Source organism: Yarrowia lipolytica, chromosome 1E, assembly GCF_001761485.1.
Source record: "Yarrowia lipolytica chromosome 1E, complete sequence".
In the NCBI taxonomy this organism is placed as follows: domain Eukaryota; kingdom Fungi; phylum Ascomycota; class Dipodascomycetes; order Dipodascales; genus Yarrowia; species Yarrowia lipolytica.
The window spans coordinates 1,680,617-1,701,917 of NC_090774.1; the positions used below are offsets into that span (position 1 = coordinate 1,680,617).

The following is a 21,301-nucleotide window of genomic DNA, read 5'->3' on the forward strand; positions in this document are numbered from 1 at the left end:
ATTGACACAACAGCCTATTCCATGGTGGTATCGGCGTCAACAGTGGAACCTTCAACATCCTGCTGCTGCTGCTGGCCAGGAATGAGCTTTTCAGTTCCCTCAGCCTCATTCACAAACTTTCGCTCAGCAGTGCCGTTTCCATGACCCTCGGGATGCGAGAAGATACAATTGTTGTTGGCACAGTTGACGCCATACTTGCATGGCGTCTCCACGGGATGCATGAAGATGCAGTCCATTCGGGTGCACTCCTTTCCGTTTCGACAAATGGTCTTGGACATGGCATGTCGGAACCGACATTTGGGGTTGGTGCAGTAGTTGTTGAACTTGCACTGCTCCAGAGTCTGGCCTGAGGGAAGAGACTCATTCTCACGCACCAACGACGACGACGGATGGTTCTTGACACACTCAGGATCCGCACAGTGCTCCTTATTGTCGCACCACGCAAAATGGTCGGTGATCTTGGCCTCATTGTTGCATGGAGTAGGATGGCCATAAGTGCAATGCTGGTTGGCACACCGGTCTGTGAACCGACACTCCATGATGGTCGTTTTCACGGGCACCTGGGGAACCATGACCTGTTGGGGGCCTTGGGGAGTCATCATGGGCATGAGCATAAAGCCCTTGGGAACTGCAGGCTTGTATCTCTCATAGGGCACCCACTCAAACGGCTTGGGCTGCTCGGGAAGGTTGGCCAGATCATCGATATCCTGGCCAACATGCACCTTGAGACACGTGCCAGGAGGAGCAGCACACGCTCCACCGTTGGCAAACGCCTCACATGCCTCTGTGGGATGCACGTACTTGCAGTTATCGTAGTTGCAGTTGGGCCAGTTTCGGCACCGATGGTTGAACCGCTCCTTTGGCGGAAGATCCATCGACAGCGCTTTCTGCATCGTCGCGAACATGGCCTGCTGTGCGTCCGTCGGAATGCCTCCTACAGAACCCGTAGGAACTCCCCCGGTAGATGTGGGCTTGCTCCTGATGCTATATTCCCCCTCCTTGCTGAATGCCTTGGACACGCCGTTTCGGCCGACCCGATCCTTGAGCGACTTGCCCACGCCTCCAAACGCACTTCGATCCTGTCTGCCCTTGAAAACGCTCTCTGTTTTCCGTCGGCCAGGCATAGACCCCACGCTGTATTCATCCTCCATTTCTGTGTCCTCCTGTACCGCACCGCCGTGTTTTGCCACGCGACCCATTTCGTCCTTGCACCACGCCACAAAGTCGTCGCTGAGCTGCCCCTCGGTCATTTGCTTCACCTCTGACTTGATTGTGTCCTCGGTCACGTAGTCGTCTAGCAGCATCATCACAATGTACTGCCCCAGAGTCGGGTCCTGCTCTGAGCCCATAACCTGCGTGGCCCGCTGTAAAATGTTCTTCTCAAACTGCTCCTTGAGAGCATCGTCGTTTTTCAAAATGTCTGCCATTTGAAAAGTTGTGTGTATGGTGGTGTGTATGGTGTGCGGAGGTGCTTTCTAGAACCACATGAGAATCTCACTTTTTCAACCAAACTTCGTCACGTGAGTTACCCTGCAGGTTGGTAAATGTCTTGATGGAGGCTGAATTAACAGTAAAATAAGGTTCCAGAGAACTTTACCTAATATATCGATATGAGGTATCACATGATCTAAGAAAATATCGCTCTTTTTCGCTCATAACCTGTACCCCGCCACGGTGTTGCGGTGGCCATTGTGTCCGAAAAAGAAATTGTTAGGGATCAGCGGCTAAGAAATAGCCGCCTGATTAGTCTCTCGTGAACCGCTAGCGGAGACTACGACGAGGGGCCACCACGTGGGCCCTCAGTGGGATTACGCTATCATTAATATCGATATGCCAAGCCTGCTATCACGGACAAAGGGTTGCGCCGCAACCCTGGATAACATATAAACCCCTGTATTCCATGTATTCTAATACACCTTTCTTGAGAGTGACGGCAGTGACCATACCTTCGGTATGGCCACCCCGGCTGAGTCATCAGTCGGCTTAGTCACGGGGCCTGGGGTCTAACATCTGGTAAGGCCGATGCACTTGTTGTGCAATGCGATTCTGGGGCGAGAACCAGGGCCAGGGGAAGTCGGTCAGGTTTAAACGACACAAACACCTACACCGCTACGGTCCTTCGAAATTCCGCAAGTCACATACCGTTGCTGCTGCCTCAGTTCAGGTCATCGTTCCAAAAACCCCGGAAATTTTTTTAGGGGTGGCTGGGTTACAAGTAGAGGCGAGTGGGACCAGGCCTCTCTAGTTGTCGGCGTCTTTTTTAGAGGGGTAAAAGATGGTGGCACCCTGGAGTCCCGCAGTATCGAACAGGCCTCTGTGGGAGGAGGGGAGAGTGAAGTATGCACGAGTGGTAGGGAGAGTTGGCATGATCATGACTAACTTTCCAAGGATGAGAGGTGGAGAAGAAATGCCGATGGCTTTTATCGAAATGTATTTGGTGTCATATCGTCTAGCAGTCTCATCCTGTCGTCGTGGGAGTCACGCTCCGGCTGTCGAGGAGCTGGCTCAGTGAGTGATGGTATCGCTGGCTGATGTCTGTGGATGATGTATCCCAGAGTGACGATGTCGGTGATGGAGCTCACGGCAGTGCGACATCAGACGTGGCGTCTGCACTGAGAGTAGCGAAGGTGCTGCGGTTCTGCCAGCTTTCCATACCTTCCTACTGCCATAAGGTGGACAGTCAAGTTCACAGGAGTGACGTCTTCTCCCCAAGGAGGCGCGCTCGACAAGAGGACGTATCTTGCACTCGTTGTAGCATGGTTGCTCCGAGTGAATAGCCGACGGTCTTTGGTTCGGCTGCGCTTCATAGGAACGGTTCGAGAGTCGTTTCAGCTGCGGTGGAGGGCATCCCCATGAAGGATTCCGTTCAGCGTTGTCGTCATACTCGGTTACGACGCATCGAGGCCACTATGTTTCCGGGAACTGGCGTGTGGTCTTGATTGCTTAAAGGAGGCTTCATGAGACGGACTGATCCTAGGTCGATGGAAGTTGCAATGTACAGTAACATGTTGGTGAGCGAAGATTAGGCTCCCTGCTGGGTGTCTTCCGGTTCTTGATTGCTGCCAAGGTGTGCATTATCTGCCACCATTAAGGTTTGTGTTGGGCTGTGTCCAGCTGCATAAACACATGCGAACTCTGACGACTATTGTCTCGTCGTCTTCAAGAGCGTCCGGGGGGACGTCATTATGGACTCGTGAGAAAAGAGTTTAGCAATTCAAGAGTGGTCTTCGAATGACACGGTGGCGTACCAACGATTGAGATTCTCTCTAAACTCAGTCACCGGTATTGGTCAGCTCAAGTTCCCTGCGACCTGCTGGTTAGTGTCGCTGGAGACAAGAACTTGTCGCGGCATACCCGTTATCACTGAACTTGGTCATGGCTCGTTCGTGATGTTTCCCCCTGTTTTGTAAGTCTGTTGTGTGGACTTTACAAGTAGTCGCTTCCACTGCCAAAGCCTCCGCTACGTTCGACTAGGTTGTCGTCCTGAGGTGAGTAATGACGTGTTGTTATCGTCATGTTGCTGTTCTAAGGGTTTAGACCAGACTTTTCTTTCTGTCTGTGTCGGTAGATCCCTTGGAGTGTGTTAAGTCGCATTGAAGATGATGCTATCATCTTGAGGTGGGGTGAGAAAGGAACGAAACGGTTTCTGATGTTTCTATTTCTCGTATGTCGGTTTGTTCATTTCGGTGTGGATTGGGATGAACGGCTCAGTGTTATTGCTGAGGTTACGTTGGTACACTACAGCCATCTCTGGTCTGTTTAGAGATGTGAGAGTCTGCTCCTCCGAGGCGAGTTTCTCGGAACTGTTTGAAGCCTAGTCGACGTGGTTGTCGGTTTGTTGATCCGTCAACTGCGAAGTTGGGCTGTGTTTTGCCTTGTTATTCTCAGACATTGACCCCGCGGGTTGATGTCGGTCGGCTGTGATTGTCTCTGGTCATGAGGAGTTTCAACGTGCCTCGTGTAAGTTCTCGCGTCGCTGAGGGCTGCACCTTATTGTATGGATAGTCTGATCCATAAGATTGTTTCACGGGGAATGTTTGTCTTGGACATCTCGACGTCGAATCATGGTTGCTTTTTATCGTGTTAAGATGGAAGTCGCTTCCACGACTTCATCTTAGGGGGGGGGATGATGTTAGGGATCAGCGGCTAAGAAATAGCCGCCCTGGATTAGTCTCTCTGAACCGCTGCGGGGAGACTACGACCGAGGGGCGCCACCACGTGGGCCCCTCAGTGGGATTACCGCTATCATTAATATCGATATGCCAAGCCTTGCTATCACGGACAAAGGTTGCGCCGCCCAACCCTGGATAACATATAAACCCCTATTCCATGTATTTCTAATACACCTTTCTTGAGAGTGACGGCAGTGACCATACCTTGGGTTATGGCCACCCCGGCTGAGTCATCCAGTCGGCTTAGTCACGGGGGCCTGGGTTTTTAACAAAGAAAAAATCGGGGATTTAGCCTCAGTTGGGGAGAGCGCCAGACTGAAAGTCATTCTTCGGTCAGAGTAATCTGGGGTCCTGTGTTCGATCCCACAGAATTCGCAATTTTTTTGGAGATGTTTCAGACAACACACACATTCTCGTTTTTGTCAGTCCGACTGTAAATTCAAGCGGTTGCGGGCTTTTGATAGTACTCCAATTTGTTTTTCAACTTCCTCTGTGTCTCCACACTTCTAGTCTCTACTCCCCTCCTAATCTCAATACAACCCTACTACTTGTACTTGTAGGTGGATACGGTTTGTCAGATGGTGGATAAAGTGCAAACGGCATCAACTCTACCATCTATTACATTCCATATAAGAGATCTGTAAGCGTGGTTGTAGTTGTGGAGATAATGTTCTTTTCGTTCCCTGCTCTTCTGGCTCTTCTGGCTCTCTCAGCTCTTTCAGTAGCTGCACCCTCCAACCCCAAGGTGGTGTCTATGGATGTCTCTAAAAAGACATACCTAGGGTCGGTCAAGGGAAGACCTGGGGTCTATATTTCCACATACATCGGTGTGGGCACTCCTCCTCAGTCATTCGAAGTCAGCTTTGATACAGGATCTTCTGATCTATGGATACCAGCCGTGGGTGATGACCAAACTGGAGGTCCAGGGCTCTTCAACCCCCAGGCTTCCTCCACGTTCAAATCTTTAGGAACCAGTTTCAACGCGGCATACGTCGGAGGAACAGCCCAGGGATACTGGGTGACCGATAATGTCAACGCAGCAGGCCTGTCTCTGTCCAATCTGCAACTTGGAGCTGTTTCTAACATGCAAGACCAGAAGCAAGGAATCTTGGGTGTGTCTTTCAAGCAAGTAGAAATGTCGGTACGAAATGGACAACCCCAGTACTACAACTTTCCGTTTTCCGCCAAAGAACAGGGCTTTATTGACCATGTGCTCTACTCTCTCCATTTTGACGGTCCCCATTCTCCTGACGGAACCTTTCTACTGGGAGGTATTGACCACGCCAAATACTCTGGAGATCTCCATTACTACAACGTCGCCAACCCCAGTGCAGGTCCCCAGATTAATTTCAAGAGCCTCGTACTTGGCGGACACGAACTCGACTTCAATCTGCCGGTCACACTGGACTCAGGGTCGCTAGCTATTGCCTTTCCAGACACCCAGTTCAGAGCTATAGGAAGCGGGCTTAACCTGACCAACTACAACAAAGATATGGGTCTGTATTATATCGACTGTCAAGCGGAGATCTCCGTGGACTTCAAATTCGACGGACTCACAATCTCAGCCAACTCTTCGTCTTTGGTACTGCCCATGGGATTCTTCTCAGGGGACACCACAGACCCTTCATGTGTACTGGGAGTGCAAAACTCTGCCCTTTATGAATCTCCGAATGATGCTGTTCTCGGAGAACCTTTCCTTAAGAACGCCTACGTCGTCTACGATTTGGAGGACTACAGCATTGGACTAGCTCCTGCTGTCTACACCGACAAGTCTGATGTTCAAGCTGTCTCCCGCACATTGTAAACAGTTTACAACCTCTTTCTTACGTCAATTAAAACAATGCAATTAACACTCCTAACTGTAACTAATATCGAACATCTCCTCGTCAATAACACCAAACAGATCCTGCATCAGCTTGGCTAGAATCTCCAGCTCGGAGGTGATGGTCACACAGACCAGAATGTAGATGTACAGGAGCGCAAAGTCGTTATCTGTGATTTCCGAACCAGCTGCCATGACGTTGTTTTGCTCATACTCTTCAGGTTGACTGCCTCGATAGATATTCAGTTTGACCATCATACGGTCTCGAGAATGCTTGGTGGAGGGCAAATTGTCTGGGAAGGGGAAACCAAGCTTCATGGCAGAGGCCAGCATGTAGAACCGCAGGAAAATTCGATGACTGAGCTCAGTACGTTCAGCCAGCGTGCTTTTGAGCAGAACAGCTTCATGAGGAGTCGTGGTGGGGTCCTTTTCAATGACCAGTCGCAGGTTCTGGAACGCATCAAGGATCTTCTGTGTTGATTTGAGAATGTTGTCGTACGTGTTCTTAGGGAAACGGCCCTTGAGACGAAACTCGTTGGGGGCATGTTTGAGCAGACCGTCCAGCTGGATCAATGTGTTCTGCAACTGGGGCTGCTCAGCAAGCCCAACCAACCTATACCCTCCAGTAGCAGGATCAAATTGGGACGCCAGCGGGTCTTTCCACGTAAGACCCATTCGCAACCAGAGTGAACACAGACCATGCTTGAGATTGACTCGGGCCTTGTTGGGGAGCAATAGAACAGTAACCAGGAACGCCCACATAACTCCAGCACACACAGAAACGAACCGATGGAAAGCAATAGTACCTACCAGAGGCCTTAGACCTCCTTCATCGTCGTCATTGTCGTTGTCTCCAAGGTACAACGAGTACGAATACACAGCTGTAATGTTAAAGGTGAGCAGAACGAATCGGCCAAACGCATTGTTATCCTTCCACGTAACAATGATGCGGAAACAAGGATAAGAAATGGCAGCTCCAATCAATGCCAACATGTATTCGTTCTCTGGGAACAAAACCCAAGACACATAGGCACACATAGCACCCAAAAACGTACCGATAATTCGTTTCCAGGCAGTCCAAGTAGTGCCTCCTACTGACTTGGACATGATGACCACGTAGGAAATCAACCCCCACTCGCCCCTCCATGTATAGAAAATTGGCTGAAGACTGGGCATATAAGCGGGGGTAGCAAACATAGCTGCTCCAATACCTACCCTAATTCCAAATTGGACATCTCGTCTTCTAAAAACACGCAGGCGTTTCCACAGACGGAACGACATAGACGGTTTTTCGAGCTCTCCGTGCTTTGCCTTCTTAGTCAGAGCACTATTGAGATCATCATGCATTCGCCCAGCAAACCCCTCCTCCAGAAGATCAGATTGTCGAGTCATGAACGCCATGGTCTTACGTCCACTGATGATCTTGTTGACTGCACTCCTCTGGGAAGTTTCTGCCTCCTCTGCTGCCGTCGGTTCTCTATGCTTGCCTCCCCACAGCCATCGGTAGCTTCTCTCGTCGTTTTCACGGATGGTGAGGTATCCCTCTATGCTTCCCAGCAACTTTTGCACCTCAGAAGCCATTTCTTCAAGCAGCAGCGAGAAGTTACCACACGAAGCCGCCACCTGCTCCCAATCAGTGATGAACTCGTCATTGTGCCTTCGCTTAAACAGCCCCAAGCCGTAGACTTCAGCCAGAGCCTTCTTTCTGGCTTCACAGAATAGCTCCTCAGCAAGACCAAGTGATCTCTGGTACTGAGCAACATCCGCCTCGGCATCGCATTTGTCGAGCTCCGAACCGTGCAAGATCCGCTTCATGGTCAGAGAAAAAGACTTCATGGGTGGACCCAAGTGGTATAAGAAGACATCAAACAGATTTTCAGGCGTGATTGTAGGCTCATTGGGTTTTGTAGATGCAAAATTCGGGGAAGGAAGAGAACTTCCAGGGGTAGAAAGAGTTCTCTTCAATGAGTGTCGTTTTCTGATGGGGCTGTCCTTAAACAGCTGGGACAGCTTCTTTCGCGTCAATGTAGAATGCTCCGTTTCAACACCTGAAGTAAGAGCGTTAAGATGCTGATGAATACTGTTCATGTGATGAACGAGCTTCTCCAGCTGGTGGTATTCATCTTCTCGGCCTGTCAAGTACAGTTCCAGCTTCGCATGACGAATGTTTCTGAAACAACTCAGCTGGGCACGCAGCTTGGCCTTGAGCTCAATGTACTCGACGCTGTCCACGTCGACAGCCCGCATAAACTGCCTGGTAAGATACAGAAGCATGTCTCCATATATGTCCATGGTGTTTGAAATGGATTGCTTGAGTTCTGTGACTGCAGAAGTTCTCCAGAGCGTTACACAAACCAGAGCAGACACAGTACAACCAGTAATGGCGAGCAAGAAGATCTGGTTCAGCTGTTCCAAAGAAATTCTGCCCTGCTGCACGTTTCCCTCCTTCGTCAGCACACTAACAAGGCACACACACGCCAGTGAAGTGGCAGTGTTGAAAGTCGGCAAGTCCATTTTCTGCTTAACAAAGGCCAGAGTGCCCAGTCCCACGGCGCAGAAGATGACTAGGTCGATAATGTACGCCAATAGGCGCATATGCAAGTCGACCAGAAATGCCGACACTAACATACTCAGAGAACAGACACAAAAGGAGTACAGCAGGGCGATAGATGCAAAAATAAGAGCCTCAACCATACTTCCCATGGTTCTTCCTGGGTGGAAATAAATAACTGAAGTGGCAACCATATGTTTGGAGTCACCGTTACCCAATAGTCTTGAGAGACGGTCGTTGTAGACGAACACGGTTCCTAGAAGGTATCCCACTGAACATTTTAAGACGACCTTTGCTTCTGGATCGATCCATGCTCCAGTGGCGTAATATTTCAGTTTCCCAAACACTCCTGTGGGCTTTGGTTTGTGTCTGTGGCACATTGTGGGGCTGTCAACTGTCGATACAGCGTAGTTGAAGGACCGTTCGGGGTCCGGTTCTGGCGAGTTTGGAGAAGAACTGCTGTTGGGTTCTCCAAATTCGGTGATACTGTTGTAATTTTGGTACGTTGTCTGGAAATTGTTTGCGTTTGCGTTTGCGTTTGCGTTTGCGTCTGCTAATGCCTCCAGTTCTTCAGGCGTTATCTTGATTGTCTGTGGCACCAGTCGCCCTTCCTCGTTGCTGAAAGTCACTTGTCGTCGTACTCGCTGTCCTGTGTTTGGCAGGATCATGGAGGCTTTTCGGAATAGGGGCAGCGTGATGCCGGCCCTCGTGGCCCATCCCACGGGAGACACAGCCAGACTGGAGGCTGCTGTGCTGCCCAAAAGTCGCTGAGATGGAGATGAGGGCATGGATGTTTGCTGCGACGAGTCCTCACCAGTCTCGCTGTACCACGAGTTTCCTCGAATGGCCAGCGGCCTGACGTTAGCCTTGGGGTCGGGCTGGTTCATTATCGGTTCATAGGGATGTGGCCGACGAGCTGAAAAGGGTTGGAGCGTTGGAGAGCGGTGCTTGAACAGTCAGGGACAATATCCGGATGAAAGTTTGGAACAATAACATGGTCGTGCATCACCCATGCAATTCCTCCGCGAAAGGTGAAGGGACCCAGATGGCTCCTAGACCCGAGGGGGGGCAACATCTATTGCGGTCACGTGACAAAAATATATCAACTGTGGATGGCTGATGGAGTTTCTATGTACTCAATATATGGCTTCAAGCCACCATCTATCACGTTCTGCTGCCCATCTCTGTCAGCCGTGTGTGTTATGTTATTATTTCGCCGGAAGCCAAAACATGAGCCAAAATAAAAAGGAATAAGGGCATATAATTTACACACAAGGCGGACGGGGAAGACTGTGCGTGACAATGCGATCCCGTACAACTACTTGTAGTTCGAAAACTCCGTCAACATGTGATCCGATTGCGACAAGCTAGTCAAATGTCCCTTTCACAAGCACTAAACACTTGAATATACTCAATCGACCCTTGAATATACTCAATCGACCCTTGAATATACTCAGTCAACACTTGAATATCCTCATACTGAGTATCGATCCACACTTGAATATACTCAACCAACCCCTGAATCTACAACTGCAGGTGTCTACAGCATGCATCGTCTGAGGTCATTTTGTACAGTATGTGCGTGTACGAATGCCGGTGCAAGAATCGGAACGAGTAGGACAATTGGAAGCACGAAGACGTGGCTTTTGATTGGCCATTCTGGTGGTTTACAGTCTCGGTTCAAGTACTTTCCTTGGGGTATGTACAGTAGCTATTCGTAGAGCCGTTGTGAAGGATGCCAGAAGTGGTTTAGTAACTACTACTGTAGTTATGAACGAGCACTCGTACCAGAAAGGAAAGACAAGACTTTGAAGTGAGCACCAGGAATAATCTCCAGCAGAATAGTTCATCATTTTTTACAAGTAGCCACAATGCTAGTACAGGTACATCACCCGCCTGTCGTATCAGGACAGATGGTACTTCCTGCAACTCCCAATTCCGACCTCGGAGTTCTCCAGGAAACAGATTATGAGCTACTAGACGACATTGGAAGGTTCCTGGGTATGTAACAAACACAATTGGTTTGCTTGAGGACACACAACAAGCATTCTTCATCAGGTGGACCCTTCTGACTCATCTCTACTCAGCCTTTAGACGCTATTGAGATGTACAAGTACAGTATGTACATATGCTAGTTAAGGAGCAGTTCATACACGTATCTGTTGCCCAATCTGGATAAATATTGGACCAATCGAATGGTCTCAACTCATTAGAATCCAGCCATATCTCTGTCTCTTCCATATTGACCTCATGTCTCGTTTTTTTTCCTTCTTTTTTCCTTCTTTTTTGGGGGTTAATTTAGGCTAAATACCGTCTGTAGTGTACTTATACTTATTCTATAAATGGAGATAGACGAGACGCGAATAGAGTCTTTCTGGAAAACCCATTAAGTGATTCCAAGCAAAAAATCCAACAAAACCCGCCGTACCCCTCTCGACATACTATCGTACGCCCGTACGCTCTCCACTGGTGCACTTGCTGCCAACCACTATCAACGTCACGTTACTGAACTCTATCTGGGCTGTGGCAACCCCAGAAACCTACAGTCCACCTTCGCTGTGCCTGTTGCAATAGGGAGCCAAACACTTGACGACCTGATAACGACGGTCGACGGAGCGGCACAGACACAGAACAAGACGACAAGTCACAAAGAGCCCCACTCCAACAACAGCAACAACTACAACTACAACCACACCCCATCAAACCCCATCACACACTCTCACTGCATACGATGGAATGGCAAGATGAAGCGGGGCCTTCGAGTGGTCCTTCTAACGGCATAGCGTCATCGTCCAACGGACCCTCGTCGCACTCAGACACAGACCTGTATCGAAGCGACTACCATGCGCTCGAAAATGACAAGACTTATATCGACTCTGTGGTGAGCGATCCGGCCAAAGACCTGGATGGAACCCAGAACGCCCACATCACATACCTCGTGACGACCAAGTCCAACAACACGCAGTTCTCGAACAAGGAGTTCCGAGTCCGACGCCGGTTTTCGGACTTTGTCTTCCTTTACAACTGCCTGAACAACGAGTTCCAGGCCTGTGTGGTGCCCCCTCTCCCGGACAAGCAGCGTCTCGAGTACATTCGAGGGGACCGGTTTTCGACAGAGTTCACAGTCAAGCGAGCAGCATCTCTGACACGGTTTCTCTCACGCATAGCACATCACCCCCTGCTCAAACGGTCCAAATATTACCACGCCTTTCTGGAGTCTGGCGAATGGAACGCATACAAGAAAAACAACATTGCACGAGGAGGACTGATTGTGGACGGAGGAATTTTGGACGGACTGTCCGACACGCTGGTCAGTGCATTCACTCGACCCCCACAGACGGCCCAGGAGTTCCAGGAGGTCAAGGAACGAATCGACCGCCTGGACGTGTGTGTGTCGCACATTGAAAAGGTACTGGCTCGGTCTGTGCGTCGACAGTCAGATCTGGTCATGGACTACCAGGACCTGTCGCAGCACGTGGGCCAGCTGGAGCATCTGATTCCTTCATTGGAACAAGAGTTTTCCAAGTTTGCTGGAGGCCTGCAGGCGCTGGCCATCAACACAGCCGTGCTCAAGGAGAAACTTGATACCGACTACGTGTCTTCTCTCAAGGATCTCATGCACTATCTTGTGTCGGTCAGAGCTTTGCTCAAACAACGAGACCAGAAGCAGGCAGACTACGAGGGCCTGGTGGAGTACAATGAGCGAGCTGTGGCCGAAAGACAGGCGCTGGTGTCTGGTGGAGGGAACGGTATTCTGCGAAACAAGCTGGAGGACATTCGGGGTATCAACCATGAGTTTTCACGACGGGAACGGCTGCAGAAGCTCGAGGGCCGGATCGAGAGTCTCACGGGCGAGACGAATCTGGCCAAGACCACGTCCGAGGCCTTTGACGAGCAGACCAAGCGCGAGATTAACACTTTCGACAAGATTCGATCCGGCGAGATGAAGGAGACTCTCAAGACTCTGACCTCTGGACAGGTGGATTTCTATGCGGCTTTGGTCAAGGATTGGGAGGCTATTTACGATGCTCTTGGAGAGTGACGGTATTCAAGTGCTTACCTAACGATAATAATGATAATGATAATTCGAAGCCATTGTGCACTGGTTTATTTTGATGATGATGAATAACTCCGATAACCTATCAATTGACGCCACCCAAAGTTGTGCAACTCCACTACTCGTATTTGTATATATTCAAACAAGTCTGTACAAGAAGATTGATAAAGGAAGTTTTAATAAGGTTTCATATCAATTGAACCTCATCATTATGGACCCTTCAAAGCAGTGAGATGGAAAGGTCAATTTTTCATGCGTTTTTGTGTGCTCTTAGAGGATGGCAAGAAGAGTTGATTTTTCGATTTCCAGCTTCGCAGCTGCACTATTGAGTTGTATTTGTCTGAGGTATTATATAGTATGTACACGGAATATACAGTAGATTGATAACATTCACACGATATATGCACTGTCTAGTGAAGCGAGTGAAGCAAGTGTACAGGAACACCTGTCATAGATCATACTGTTCCTTTTGATCTCTTCATTACGGGTGCTCTCCTAATGTCCTTATCGCCAAATACATCTATGCTAATTACTGTACGTACTGCGACACTCTATATAACCTCCTTCCTCATTTCCTCATTTCCACCTATGCTTATGCCTGAAGAGGCAAAGGAGCGTAGAGAACCTGGGTCACGTACTTACGAGAGTACCGGGAGACCGAGGCCACGGCCAGAACGTTATGTTTAATGGACGTGGTGGCCAGATGGTTGAGAATGACGTGATTGGGGATGGGCAGCACCGAGTTGTCTTCCTTTTCGGTGGAGTTTGTGTTGAGAATGACCGAGTCCAGATGGGGAGGCAGTTGGGGAGGCGTGGGCAACTCTTTGGAGATGTACTGCTCCATCACTTCTGTGTCGGTGAACAGAGCCGGGATTTCCGGTGTGAACTCGTACTCCTCCTTGGGCAGATCTTCTTCAGTGAACCGCTCGTAGCCTCCTCCCAGATCGTCGTTACTGGGGATGATGCCTGCTCGAGAAATGGGATGCAGATCCTTCTGGTCGGCCCGTTCCTCGGTGTCCGATAGACCCACCTCCACGTAGTTGAGAAGATTACCCATGGAGTCTGTGGCTGTGGGGAGGTAGTCTGAGCATCGCAGCTCATTGTCAACGACAAATCGCAGTCTGTGGGTTCCAGGAGGAAGATGAAGGGTGGTAGAGAAGACGCCCTTCTTGTTGGGGTCCGGGGTCAGAGCCACCATCTTTCTCCAACCAGTGAAGGTTCCAGTAACGTAGACCTTGGAGCCTCCCTGAGTCCATTTGATTTCGAGGGGGATCTTTCCTTCGGTCACCTGAGGGGAGGTGAGTTCGATCTCTTCGCCGGAGTCCACCCGTGACAGCGGCTTGGGCTCGTTGGATGTGGGATGGGTGATGTTGAGTTTGTCGAAGGGGATATCGTCGTCGTTCTCTCCCACGGGTTCGTCTTCATCCAGCAGCAAAGTTGACTTTCGTCGCATCTTGGGCCGCTGGGGGTGGCTCTTTGCGGGCGCCACGGGGACGGGGACGCTTTCCGGAGCAGGCGACTCTTTGTGGTACGAGGCGGGCTCAAATGGGTTGTTGAAGGGTGTTGCGCTGACATGCGACGAGTTGGCGGACATTTGCTCTGGCGAATGGCTCACATGGTTCTGTGTGTTGTCGGAGCCCTCCTGGGGGATGGGCTGCGGATCGGCGGAGCCCTTGGGGTCGTGATGGCCGTTGTTGTCCGCTGGACGGTGCTGCCGAGCAGCTCCATTGTTGTTGGCCTCCTCCTGGCTCTGTGCGTTTCCCATGGTTGCTTGGGTGGCGGGGTTGGGGGGTGATTCGGGTATTGGTGTTGCGGGGGGCCTGTGGCGGGGCGTCGTTACGGGATCCAGCAGTGGTGTTGCTCGAAGAGTACGCTTGGAGAGAGAGAGGACTAGACAGCGTTTCGCACCCGTAGATATTTTGGATTTGCCCAAAAGTTTAATCTACACGTAACGGCAACGGTCAGATAACGAACATGGTGCGTCCTTCAACAAGTGGACGGCGGGGCAAGCGACGGGCCAGAGCCGCCATTCTTTTTGCGTTCCCCGGCGCATGTTTTTTGCGGTGGTTATAGGGCTGGTTACGGGCGCCGTTTGCGCTGCCGACCGGGTCCGGGATCCGGTGTCTACATCCGCGCCAGCCATTCACACATGTCAAAAATAAACAGTGTGTGTCAGGACGCAGTGGGGCACACGCTGGAAAATAAAGGTGAGCTGCAACAGTCAGGCTAGGAATAATTATTTGAGCGATTTTCGAGTGGTTTTCTCGCCTATCGGCCCCAACGCAGGGCCTTCCCCACCCGGGCGGTGGGTGGTCACGTCCACAGGTCCACCGGGCTGCTCTAGCGGGTATACTTTTGCGTTCCACGTGACCTTCCGTTGCCTTGCTGCACACATGCGGCGTTTTTCCGAGGCCTAGCAAGGAGAAGATTGAGCGGTTTAGTCGGGACATTGGAAGTTAGTTGGAGTTAGTTGGCGCTCTTGGTTGAAAGTATCAAAAGTGGCCAGATGATGCAGAAAACAACAGACAAAACAACAGAAAAAAACAACAGAAACCCCGGACTGGGTGGTGTATTATGTATTAACAGAGCATGCGTTCCTCAATGGGCATTCGTACCAGTTTCAGGTTTCATATGGGTTCAAGCAACAATGTTTTGAGCCTGAAAAGCATAACCGCTCTCTGCCGTCCCGCTCAACATCCGCTCTCGAACAGACACCAATTTAGGAGGACGGAAGAAGAAATTTGAAAGGATCAAAGTGTCAGGAATTGACGAGTTTTCATTGATGCTCCCGAACCGATTGGAGGACGGAATGACCACGGTTGACCCAACTTCCGAGCAAATCTGAACATTCATACAAGCGCCAATCTAGAGAGAGACCCACACAACATTCATGTCTCATATGGACTCGGCCAACAAGCAACGTTAGCAACTCCACCCCATAACATCGTCCGCGAGGATGGAGTAAACGACACACGTCATTCATGTGCTTGTCAGACGTATGTTTGAGAAAAATGTTGGGTTGGAATGGAATGAGACTTTGGTCACGTGACGTTATCAATCGGCGGGTAGGGTAGGTTTGCAACTCCTGGGCTGATTGTTTTTGGGTGGTGTGAACTTGTAGTAGTATGTACTATAGTAAGTCGGGATGCTTCAGGCTGTCTACCTTGTAACCAACACCACTGCACTCGAACTCGCACTCGCACTCCGATGTGAGCTATTTACACTTGCGACGTAGACGACGGACGCCCAAGACGATCGCGGTGCCTGAAACAGCTGAAATGAGCGATTGGCAACTCTGAGGAGGGCTCTTTAGACTCTGGGGCTCGGCCGTGTGCCATGGAGTCTAACCGCAAGAGTGAGGCAGCATGTTGAGAGAAAGACAAGCAGACGAAGACATGTAGAGTGTACCACTTGTAGGGACTCGAGCCGAGATGCAGCGCTTTAGGGTGCTTTATCGACACGAAAAGCGCGACAGGTGAAACAGAAGGTGTCGGCCATCTTGCAGTAGCCCGATGAAGAGACTCTCACTTAGGCACCCCCTATCCGCCTCGATGCAAGATAACCGGACGCAAATGTTGATTTCATGCACACCTGGTATGGTGACGCCTGCGTTAAACCCAAGGGTAAGGCTGTTAGGAGTCGTGCAAAGGCGTCGGTTCTGGCTCCGTTGACGAGGCAGTCTGTCTCTGCAGCTCTATCACACATATATATGTGCATGGAGCGTCTATATCATGTAGTAGTAGCGGCACTGGGTGCATTTATATCAGGTCGCCTTGCGGATGTTCTTTTTTGGCTTGGCTACCTTTTTTTAAAACAATTATTTAATTTTTACTTTTTTGAATTTTTTTTTTTTCTTTTTCATTGTGCTTGTCCCAACCGACACTTTTTTACATTTACCCTACCCGCATCTCAGCAACACTCCAGCGACACTCTACTGCTATACAAGTGCGTGTGCGAGAGCGTTAAAGAGGGCAAAAGAGAGTTGAGAGAGCTTCTGCAGCACCCAAAAACCATTGCAGCAACACAAAGCTTTGCGAGCGTCTTCATCACCACTACCCCCACCTCTCGATACGACAGCTTGCAACCTCCCCCAAGGCGGTAGTGTCTCTGTTCGCCACACAGCCAAAGTCACATCGACACAAAGACCCCTGCAGCTGCTTCAGTAGCACATTTTCGAAACTACTTCCCACCACACTTACCAACATCATGTCCAACACTCTGGTCAAAAAGGGCCAGGGCCAGGCGGCATCCAACGCCAAAAAAATCGGCTACAACAAAAAGAAGGGCGGCGGCCAGACCAAGGGCCGGCCTGCGTTTGTGTTCAAGCTGTGGAACATGGTCAACGACCCTGCCTACGACGAGTACATCCGGTGGATGCCTGACGGCAAGTCGTTCCAGATCACGGGCCGAGAGCAGCTGGAGAAAATTGTGCTGCCGCGGTTCTTCAAACATAACAACTTCTCGTCGTTTGTGCGGCAGCTCAACATGTACGGGTGGCACAAGGTCCAGGACGTGACCAGTGGCAGCATGCAATCCAACGACGAGGTGTGGCAGTTCAAGAGCCCCAACTTCATCCGCGGCCGCGAAGACCTGCTCGACAACATTGTGCGAAACAAGGGAACCAAGGGCAGCGACGAGGAGGAGGAAATGGACATGACCACACTGATGGACGAGCTGCAGCAGATCAAGCTCAACCAGCTTAACCTGACCCAGGAGGTCAACAAGCTCCGCACAGACAACCAGCTCCTGTGGCAAGAGAACCTGGGCTTCAAGGACAAGCACAAGCAGCATGGCGAGACGCTGGAGCGAATTATGCGCTTCCTGGCCTCTCTGTACGGCAACCAGGGCAAGGTGCTTGGAGAAGCCATCTCTGGCAACAGAAACCAGCGTCTGCTTCTGGGCAACACTGATCCCGCCCAGGCTACACATATGATCAATGAGGGGGCCGGCTCCCAGCTGCTGCTGCCGCAGAGAACAGCGGCAACTTCCCCTTTGAGATGAACGACATGTTCAACAACAACAACAACAACAACAGCAATAACCCCAACGACAGCCCCTCGTTTGCACGAGTCCAGCCGCTGTCCTCTACCAACTCACCGCAGACGGTAACAGGATCTCCCCGGGAAGAAAACAACAAAACAAACAACACAAACAACACAAGCAACAATTACGACAAGATTACGGCATACGACACCGACACGGGATCGGAGCTTCCCGACAACCTGCAGGACCTCACTGACCTGTCGGACTTCACGCCCTCCATGCTGGACCCCCAGACTGTGCAGCAGTCCATGGAGCCTCCCATGGGTTTCGGAGACCTCAACAAGAATTCCTCGTTGATACTCTCTAACAACTCCAACAACTCCATCAACATGCCCCAGACGCCAATGCGAAACAACTCCACTAGCTCCCATAGCTCGCAGAACATGTCGCACCACAACTACAACTACCAGCCCAGTACGCCCGGCGCGTTATTCCCTGAGCTAGAGGCGTTCCAGGGCGCCAACGACCAGCTGATCCGGTCGGCCGAGCGTCCCCGAAACAACCTCAACATCAACGGCAACGGCAAGGCCGACGATCTGCAGCGACAGCTTCAGGATCATGGCCGTCACATTGACCAGTTCACTGACCGGCTCAAGAAGCAGCAGGGATACCAGCCGCAGCAGTTGCAGCACCAGCAACAACCGCAGCAGCCTCAGCAGCAGCCCACCCCGATGCAGGCACCTGCTCCCACGCCGGCATCCACAATCAGCTCTGCACCTACCCCTGATCCTACTTCTGACCTGTTCAACGTGGGCGACCCCAACATTGTGCCCATGCAGGATTTCAACATGGACGACTACATTGATAACGAGGCGGACATGTTTGACCCTGAAGTCAAGATTGAGGAAGACATGCCTCTGGTGACAGAGTTGGATTCGCCTGCGCCTCGGCCTAAGAAGCGTAAGGCTGGAGAGTAGGAGGAGAAAGAAATGCAAGGAAAGTTGACGAGGAAAGTTGGTGGAATAACTCTGATGAAGAAGAGTCCACAACGAAGAAAACGGTCTCAGCGGAGTATGAGTATCATAGGTAATTTATTGCGTAATAACCATAGCTATATTGCAGTACATGGTGAGTTGGGGGAGCAAAATTCATAATACAGAGCAATGGTTGTCTATGATGCGATGATCGCAGATCGAAATAGAAAAATACATGATCTCAAGCAGAGAAGTCGATGGCTACATCAGTAACCAGATAGTTGTTCGTACAAGCACCATCCAAACATCATTATTCGTAATTCGTAACTTTTATTTTGATTTTCAAGGATGTTCTTTCGACTGTATTCCAAGTCACATCACGACACACTTTTTATCCTTGCCATCTTTGGATTTTTTTCCTTTGGTCTTATCGGGTCTGCTTTTAGTGGCCTTGCCGCTTCGGGTCTGCTGCTGCTGTCGTCGAGCAGTCGTACCTGCCGTGCTAGTGGTTGTCTGCTGGGGTCGTCGACGCTGTTGGTCTTCTTCCTGAATCTGTCTGGCGTACTCGGCGTCGTCCTGCTCCTGGATCTGCTTGGCGAGATGGAAGTCGTTGGTGGCCTCGACTGTTTGGTGGGCTCTTCTTCTCGACTCTTCCTGTTCCTGGTCTGTCATCATTTGTACCAAATCAAAGCCTCCGGTGTAAAAGGTATCGTCTGTTCCCGAAGTTCCCTCCAGCGAAATCCACACAATTCCGTTCCGTCCACACAGCTCTCTGTCTGTCACGAGACTAAAGAGACGCCCTGAGGTTGGCTGTTTGTACAGAGTGGCAAAGTGGTTGTTCCTGAAGAAGACACACACAGAACCAGGAACCAGGATCTCCTCAATGTACCGGATACCGTAGGTGGTCAGCTGTGAGGGGTTCTCGTCCATGAAGTCGAACGTGGCTGCCAGTTGTCGATGCAGTACCTCTCGTTCCCTTTGTTTCATCTTTCCGTCTTCGGTAACCTCGATCTGTAATAGTTGGGCTGCATCGTATGATCCCACCTCCATTACATCGTCATGGTACGGCTCCTTGGGGTCTGCGATCCATCCATGCACTACATCCACCTCAAAGGCTCTGAAGAGAGCCAGCTCGGGCCCTTCTTCAAACGTGCCGTCGAACCGAGGGTTGATGTTGAGACCGGAGTATAGTTCTGGCAAAAGTCGTAGACAGGTGTTGAGATCGTCTGGGTTGATATGAGGTCCGCTTTGGCGGCTGCCGATACTGAGGAGCCACTGTCCGAGATGATCCAGTAGCAGGTTTTTGCTCACCATCTCTTTGTTCTCCAAAAGAGCAGAAAGTGGTCTTCCGGGGCCTGGAGGGATGGGAGACATGGCCTCGGTGAAAACGAGGGTGTTGACCAGTGCGATGAAGGGACACGGGCCGTTTTCGTCCTGGAGGATGATGGGTGTTTTGACCAGGTAGTTGGCTGGTGTTCTCCACTTGATGACCTTGACCTGGAACGTGATATTGTCCTTTGGTGGGTTGAAGGTGAGCGGTGCTGGGATGATATTCTGAGGAGGAGGAGAAGCAGACTTCAGGATAGGCGATCTGACTGGTGACCTGACTGTCAGGGGAGCCAGGGCACTGTCTGAATTGCCAGCCTCTGGCAGACCCAGCTCCTCCACATGGCCGTCTCCAATATAGCTGGCTCTGTTTGCGGGGTTGGGTTGGAACGATGTGAAGGAATGGATCGAGTTTCGAATGGAGCTTGTAAAGTCCACGTCGGACGGCGTGTTGCTGGAGCCTCCCTGGACGTCGAGATAGTGCATCTTTTCGGGTTCGGCGGGGATGTTGACGGCAGACACAGAGGTGGTGGGCACGGTGGCAGGAATGTCGACCTGGCTGCGTTCGACAATGAAGTCCGAGGTCGTGGGCGTGGTTGTAGTGTGCCCCTGGATCGAGGAGGGCTGTGCTACTTCGCCTGGTTCCTGCATAGCCTCTGTGGTATACACGGCCGGACAAGAGTGTGCCTGGGCGTGGCCCGCGACCGCTGTGGCGCTCTTGGCATGGTCGTCAGTCTCCTCCGCCGCAATGGTATTTGCGATATCGGAGTTTAGCGTCGAGTCCGCCGGAGGAGAGGGCATCAAGTGAGGCTCGGTAGACAGAGACTGGCGAAAGGGGTTGCGACTGGGCTCCGAGCTCGTGTTCAACGCCGCCTTTTCGCCGTCCTCCATGGCCCCGCTCGCGGTCGTCTCCATGTGCCGTATGCTCGCTTCAGATCCATCCATAACTATAGCTGTCTGTTTTGATATGGTTGGTTTGTTTTTTCGCTTCCGGTTCCAATTTTCAAGTCGGTGTAGTGGGCTTGTTTTCCCCGTGGGAGCATGCTTATATCGGAGCTATCTATGCACGGTGACCGAGTTTAAAGGGGCTGTGCTAGGGGGGTGTACCACAGCCTACAACAGGAGCATTTCGGAGGACACACAGCATAGAGTGACCGACGGACCAACAGGAAGAGGACACGTGACCTTTAATCTCACCCGATTGTTGCTTTTTCCACTCTATCAAAACACGGTTTGCACCCTCAACGGCCCCACTGGTCTATGAAGCCGGCCCATTAAGATTGTCATCCATCTACAATTGTAGGTCACCACCTCCACTTTTATTCATCCACTCATGTGAATGAACAAGGTTACATTGTGCCTATTACAGGTAACACCGATAACAAAGTTTGTGTTATCTCCAAGGAGATATGACGA

At 50.9% G+C, this 21,301-nt stretch overlaps 11 protein-coding genes and 1 non-coding gene across 12 annotated transcripts; 7 read left to right on the plus strand and 5 right to left on the minus strand.

Moving 5' to 3' along the window:
• Nucleotides 1–14: 14 nt before the first annotated feature.
• On the minus strand, nucleotides 15–1,427 carry YALI1_E16820g (uncharacterized protein; the record flags this gene model as incomplete). Its single annotated transcript, XM_503917.1, has 1 exon — nucleotides 15–1,427. The coding sequence occupies one exon, from the start codon at nucleotides 1,425–1,427 to the stop codon at nucleotides 15–17; it is 1,413 nt and encodes a 470-aa protein (XP_503917.1).
• A 2,068-nt stretch (nucleotides 1,428–3,495) lies between these two features.
• On the plus strand, nucleotides 3,496–3,763 carry YALI1_E16841g (uncharacterized protein; the record flags this gene model as incomplete). Its single annotated transcript, XM_068282996.1, has 2 exons — nucleotides 3,496–3,522; nucleotides 3,569–3,763. The coding sequence occupies 2 exons, from the start codon at nucleotides 3,496–3,498 to the stop codon at nucleotides 3,761–3,763; spliced, it is 222 nt and encodes a 73-aa protein (XP_068139097.1).
• A 692-nt stretch (nucleotides 3,764–4,455) lies between these two features.
• YALI1_E16850r lies at nucleotides 4,456–4,549 on the plus strand. Its single transcript has one exon. It is a non-coding gene; the product is annotated as a tRNA-Phe (tRNA).
• Nucleotides 4,550–4,839: 290 nt separating this feature from the next.
• Nucleotides 4,840–5,976, plus strand: YALI1_E16854g (uncharacterized protein; the record flags this gene model as incomplete). The annotated part of the gene is made up of 1 exon (XM_503918.3): nucleotides 4,840–5,976. One exon carries the CDS (start codon nucleotides 4,840–4,842, stop codon nucleotides 5,974–5,976), a length of 1,137 nt encoding a protein of 378 aa, XP_503918.3.
• A 51-nt stretch (nucleotides 5,977–6,027) lies between these two features.
• On the minus strand, nucleotides 6,028–9,432 carry YALI1_E16900g (uncharacterized protein; the record flags this gene model as incomplete). The annotated part of the gene is made up of 1 exon (XM_503919.3): nucleotides 6,028–9,432. The coding sequence occupies one exon, from the start codon at nucleotides 9,430–9,432 to the stop codon at nucleotides 6,028–6,030; it is 3,405 nt and encodes a 1,134-aa protein (XP_503919.3).
• A 1,844-nt stretch (nucleotides 9,433–11,276) lies between these two features.
• YALI1_E16919g (uncharacterized protein) lies at nucleotides 11,277–12,587 on the plus strand (the record flags this gene model as incomplete). The annotated part of the gene is made up of 1 exon (XM_503920.4): nucleotides 11,277–12,587. The coding sequence occupies one exon, from the start codon at nucleotides 11,277–11,279 to the stop codon at nucleotides 12,585–12,587; it is 1,311 nt and encodes a 436-aa protein (XP_503920.4).
• Nucleotides 12,588–13,194: 607 nt separating this feature from the next.
• YALI1_E16950g (uncharacterized protein) lies at nucleotides 13,195–14,367 on the minus strand (the record flags this gene model as incomplete). Its single annotated transcript, XM_503921.2, has 1 exon — nucleotides 13,195–14,367. One exon carries the CDS (start codon nucleotides 14,365–14,367, stop codon nucleotides 13,195–13,197), a length of 1,173 nt encoding a protein of 390 aa, XP_503921.2.
• A 196-nt stretch (nucleotides 14,368–14,563) lies between these two features.
• YALI1_E16956g (uncharacterized protein) lies at nucleotides 14,564–15,052 on the minus strand (the record flags this gene model as incomplete). The annotated part of the gene is made up of 1 exon (XM_068282997.1): nucleotides 14,564–15,052. The coding sequence occupies one exon, from the start codon at nucleotides 15,050–15,052 to the stop codon at nucleotides 14,564–14,566; it is 489 nt and encodes a 162-aa protein (XP_068139098.1).
• Nucleotides 15,053–16,185: 1,133 nt separating this feature from the next.
• YALI1_E16968g (uncharacterized protein) lies at nucleotides 16,186–16,704 on the plus strand (the record flags this gene model as incomplete). The annotated part of the gene is made up of 1 exon (XM_068282998.1): nucleotides 16,186–16,704. The coding sequence occupies one exon, from the start codon at nucleotides 16,186–16,188 to the stop codon at nucleotides 16,702–16,704; it is 519 nt and encodes a 172-aa protein (XP_068139099.1).
• A 104-nt stretch (nucleotides 16,705–16,808) lies between these two features.
• On the plus strand, nucleotides 16,809–17,603 carry YALI1_E16974g (uncharacterized protein; the record flags this gene model as incomplete). The annotated part of the gene is made up of 1 exon (XM_068282999.1): nucleotides 16,809–17,603. The coding sequence occupies one exon, from the start codon at nucleotides 16,809–16,811 to the stop codon at nucleotides 17,601–17,603; it is 795 nt and encodes a 264-aa protein (XP_068139100.1).
• Nucleotides 17,600–18,562, plus strand: YALI1_E16982g (uncharacterized protein; the record flags this gene model as incomplete). Its single annotated transcript, XM_503922.4, has 1 exon — nucleotides 17,600–18,562. One exon carries the CDS (start codon nucleotides 17,600–17,602, stop codon nucleotides 18,560–18,562), a length of 963 nt encoding a protein of 320 aa, XP_503922.3.
• Nucleotides 18,563–18,931: 369 nt separating this feature from the next.
• On the minus strand, nucleotides 18,932–20,830 carry YALI1_E17014g (uncharacterized protein; the record flags this gene model as incomplete). The annotated part of the gene is made up of 1 exon (XM_503923.3): nucleotides 18,932–20,830. The coding sequence occupies one exon, from the start codon at nucleotides 20,828–20,830 to the stop codon at nucleotides 18,932–18,934; it is 1,899 nt and encodes a 632-aa protein (XP_503923.3).
• Between the last annotated feature and the right edge of the window lie 471 nt (nucleotides 20,831–21,301).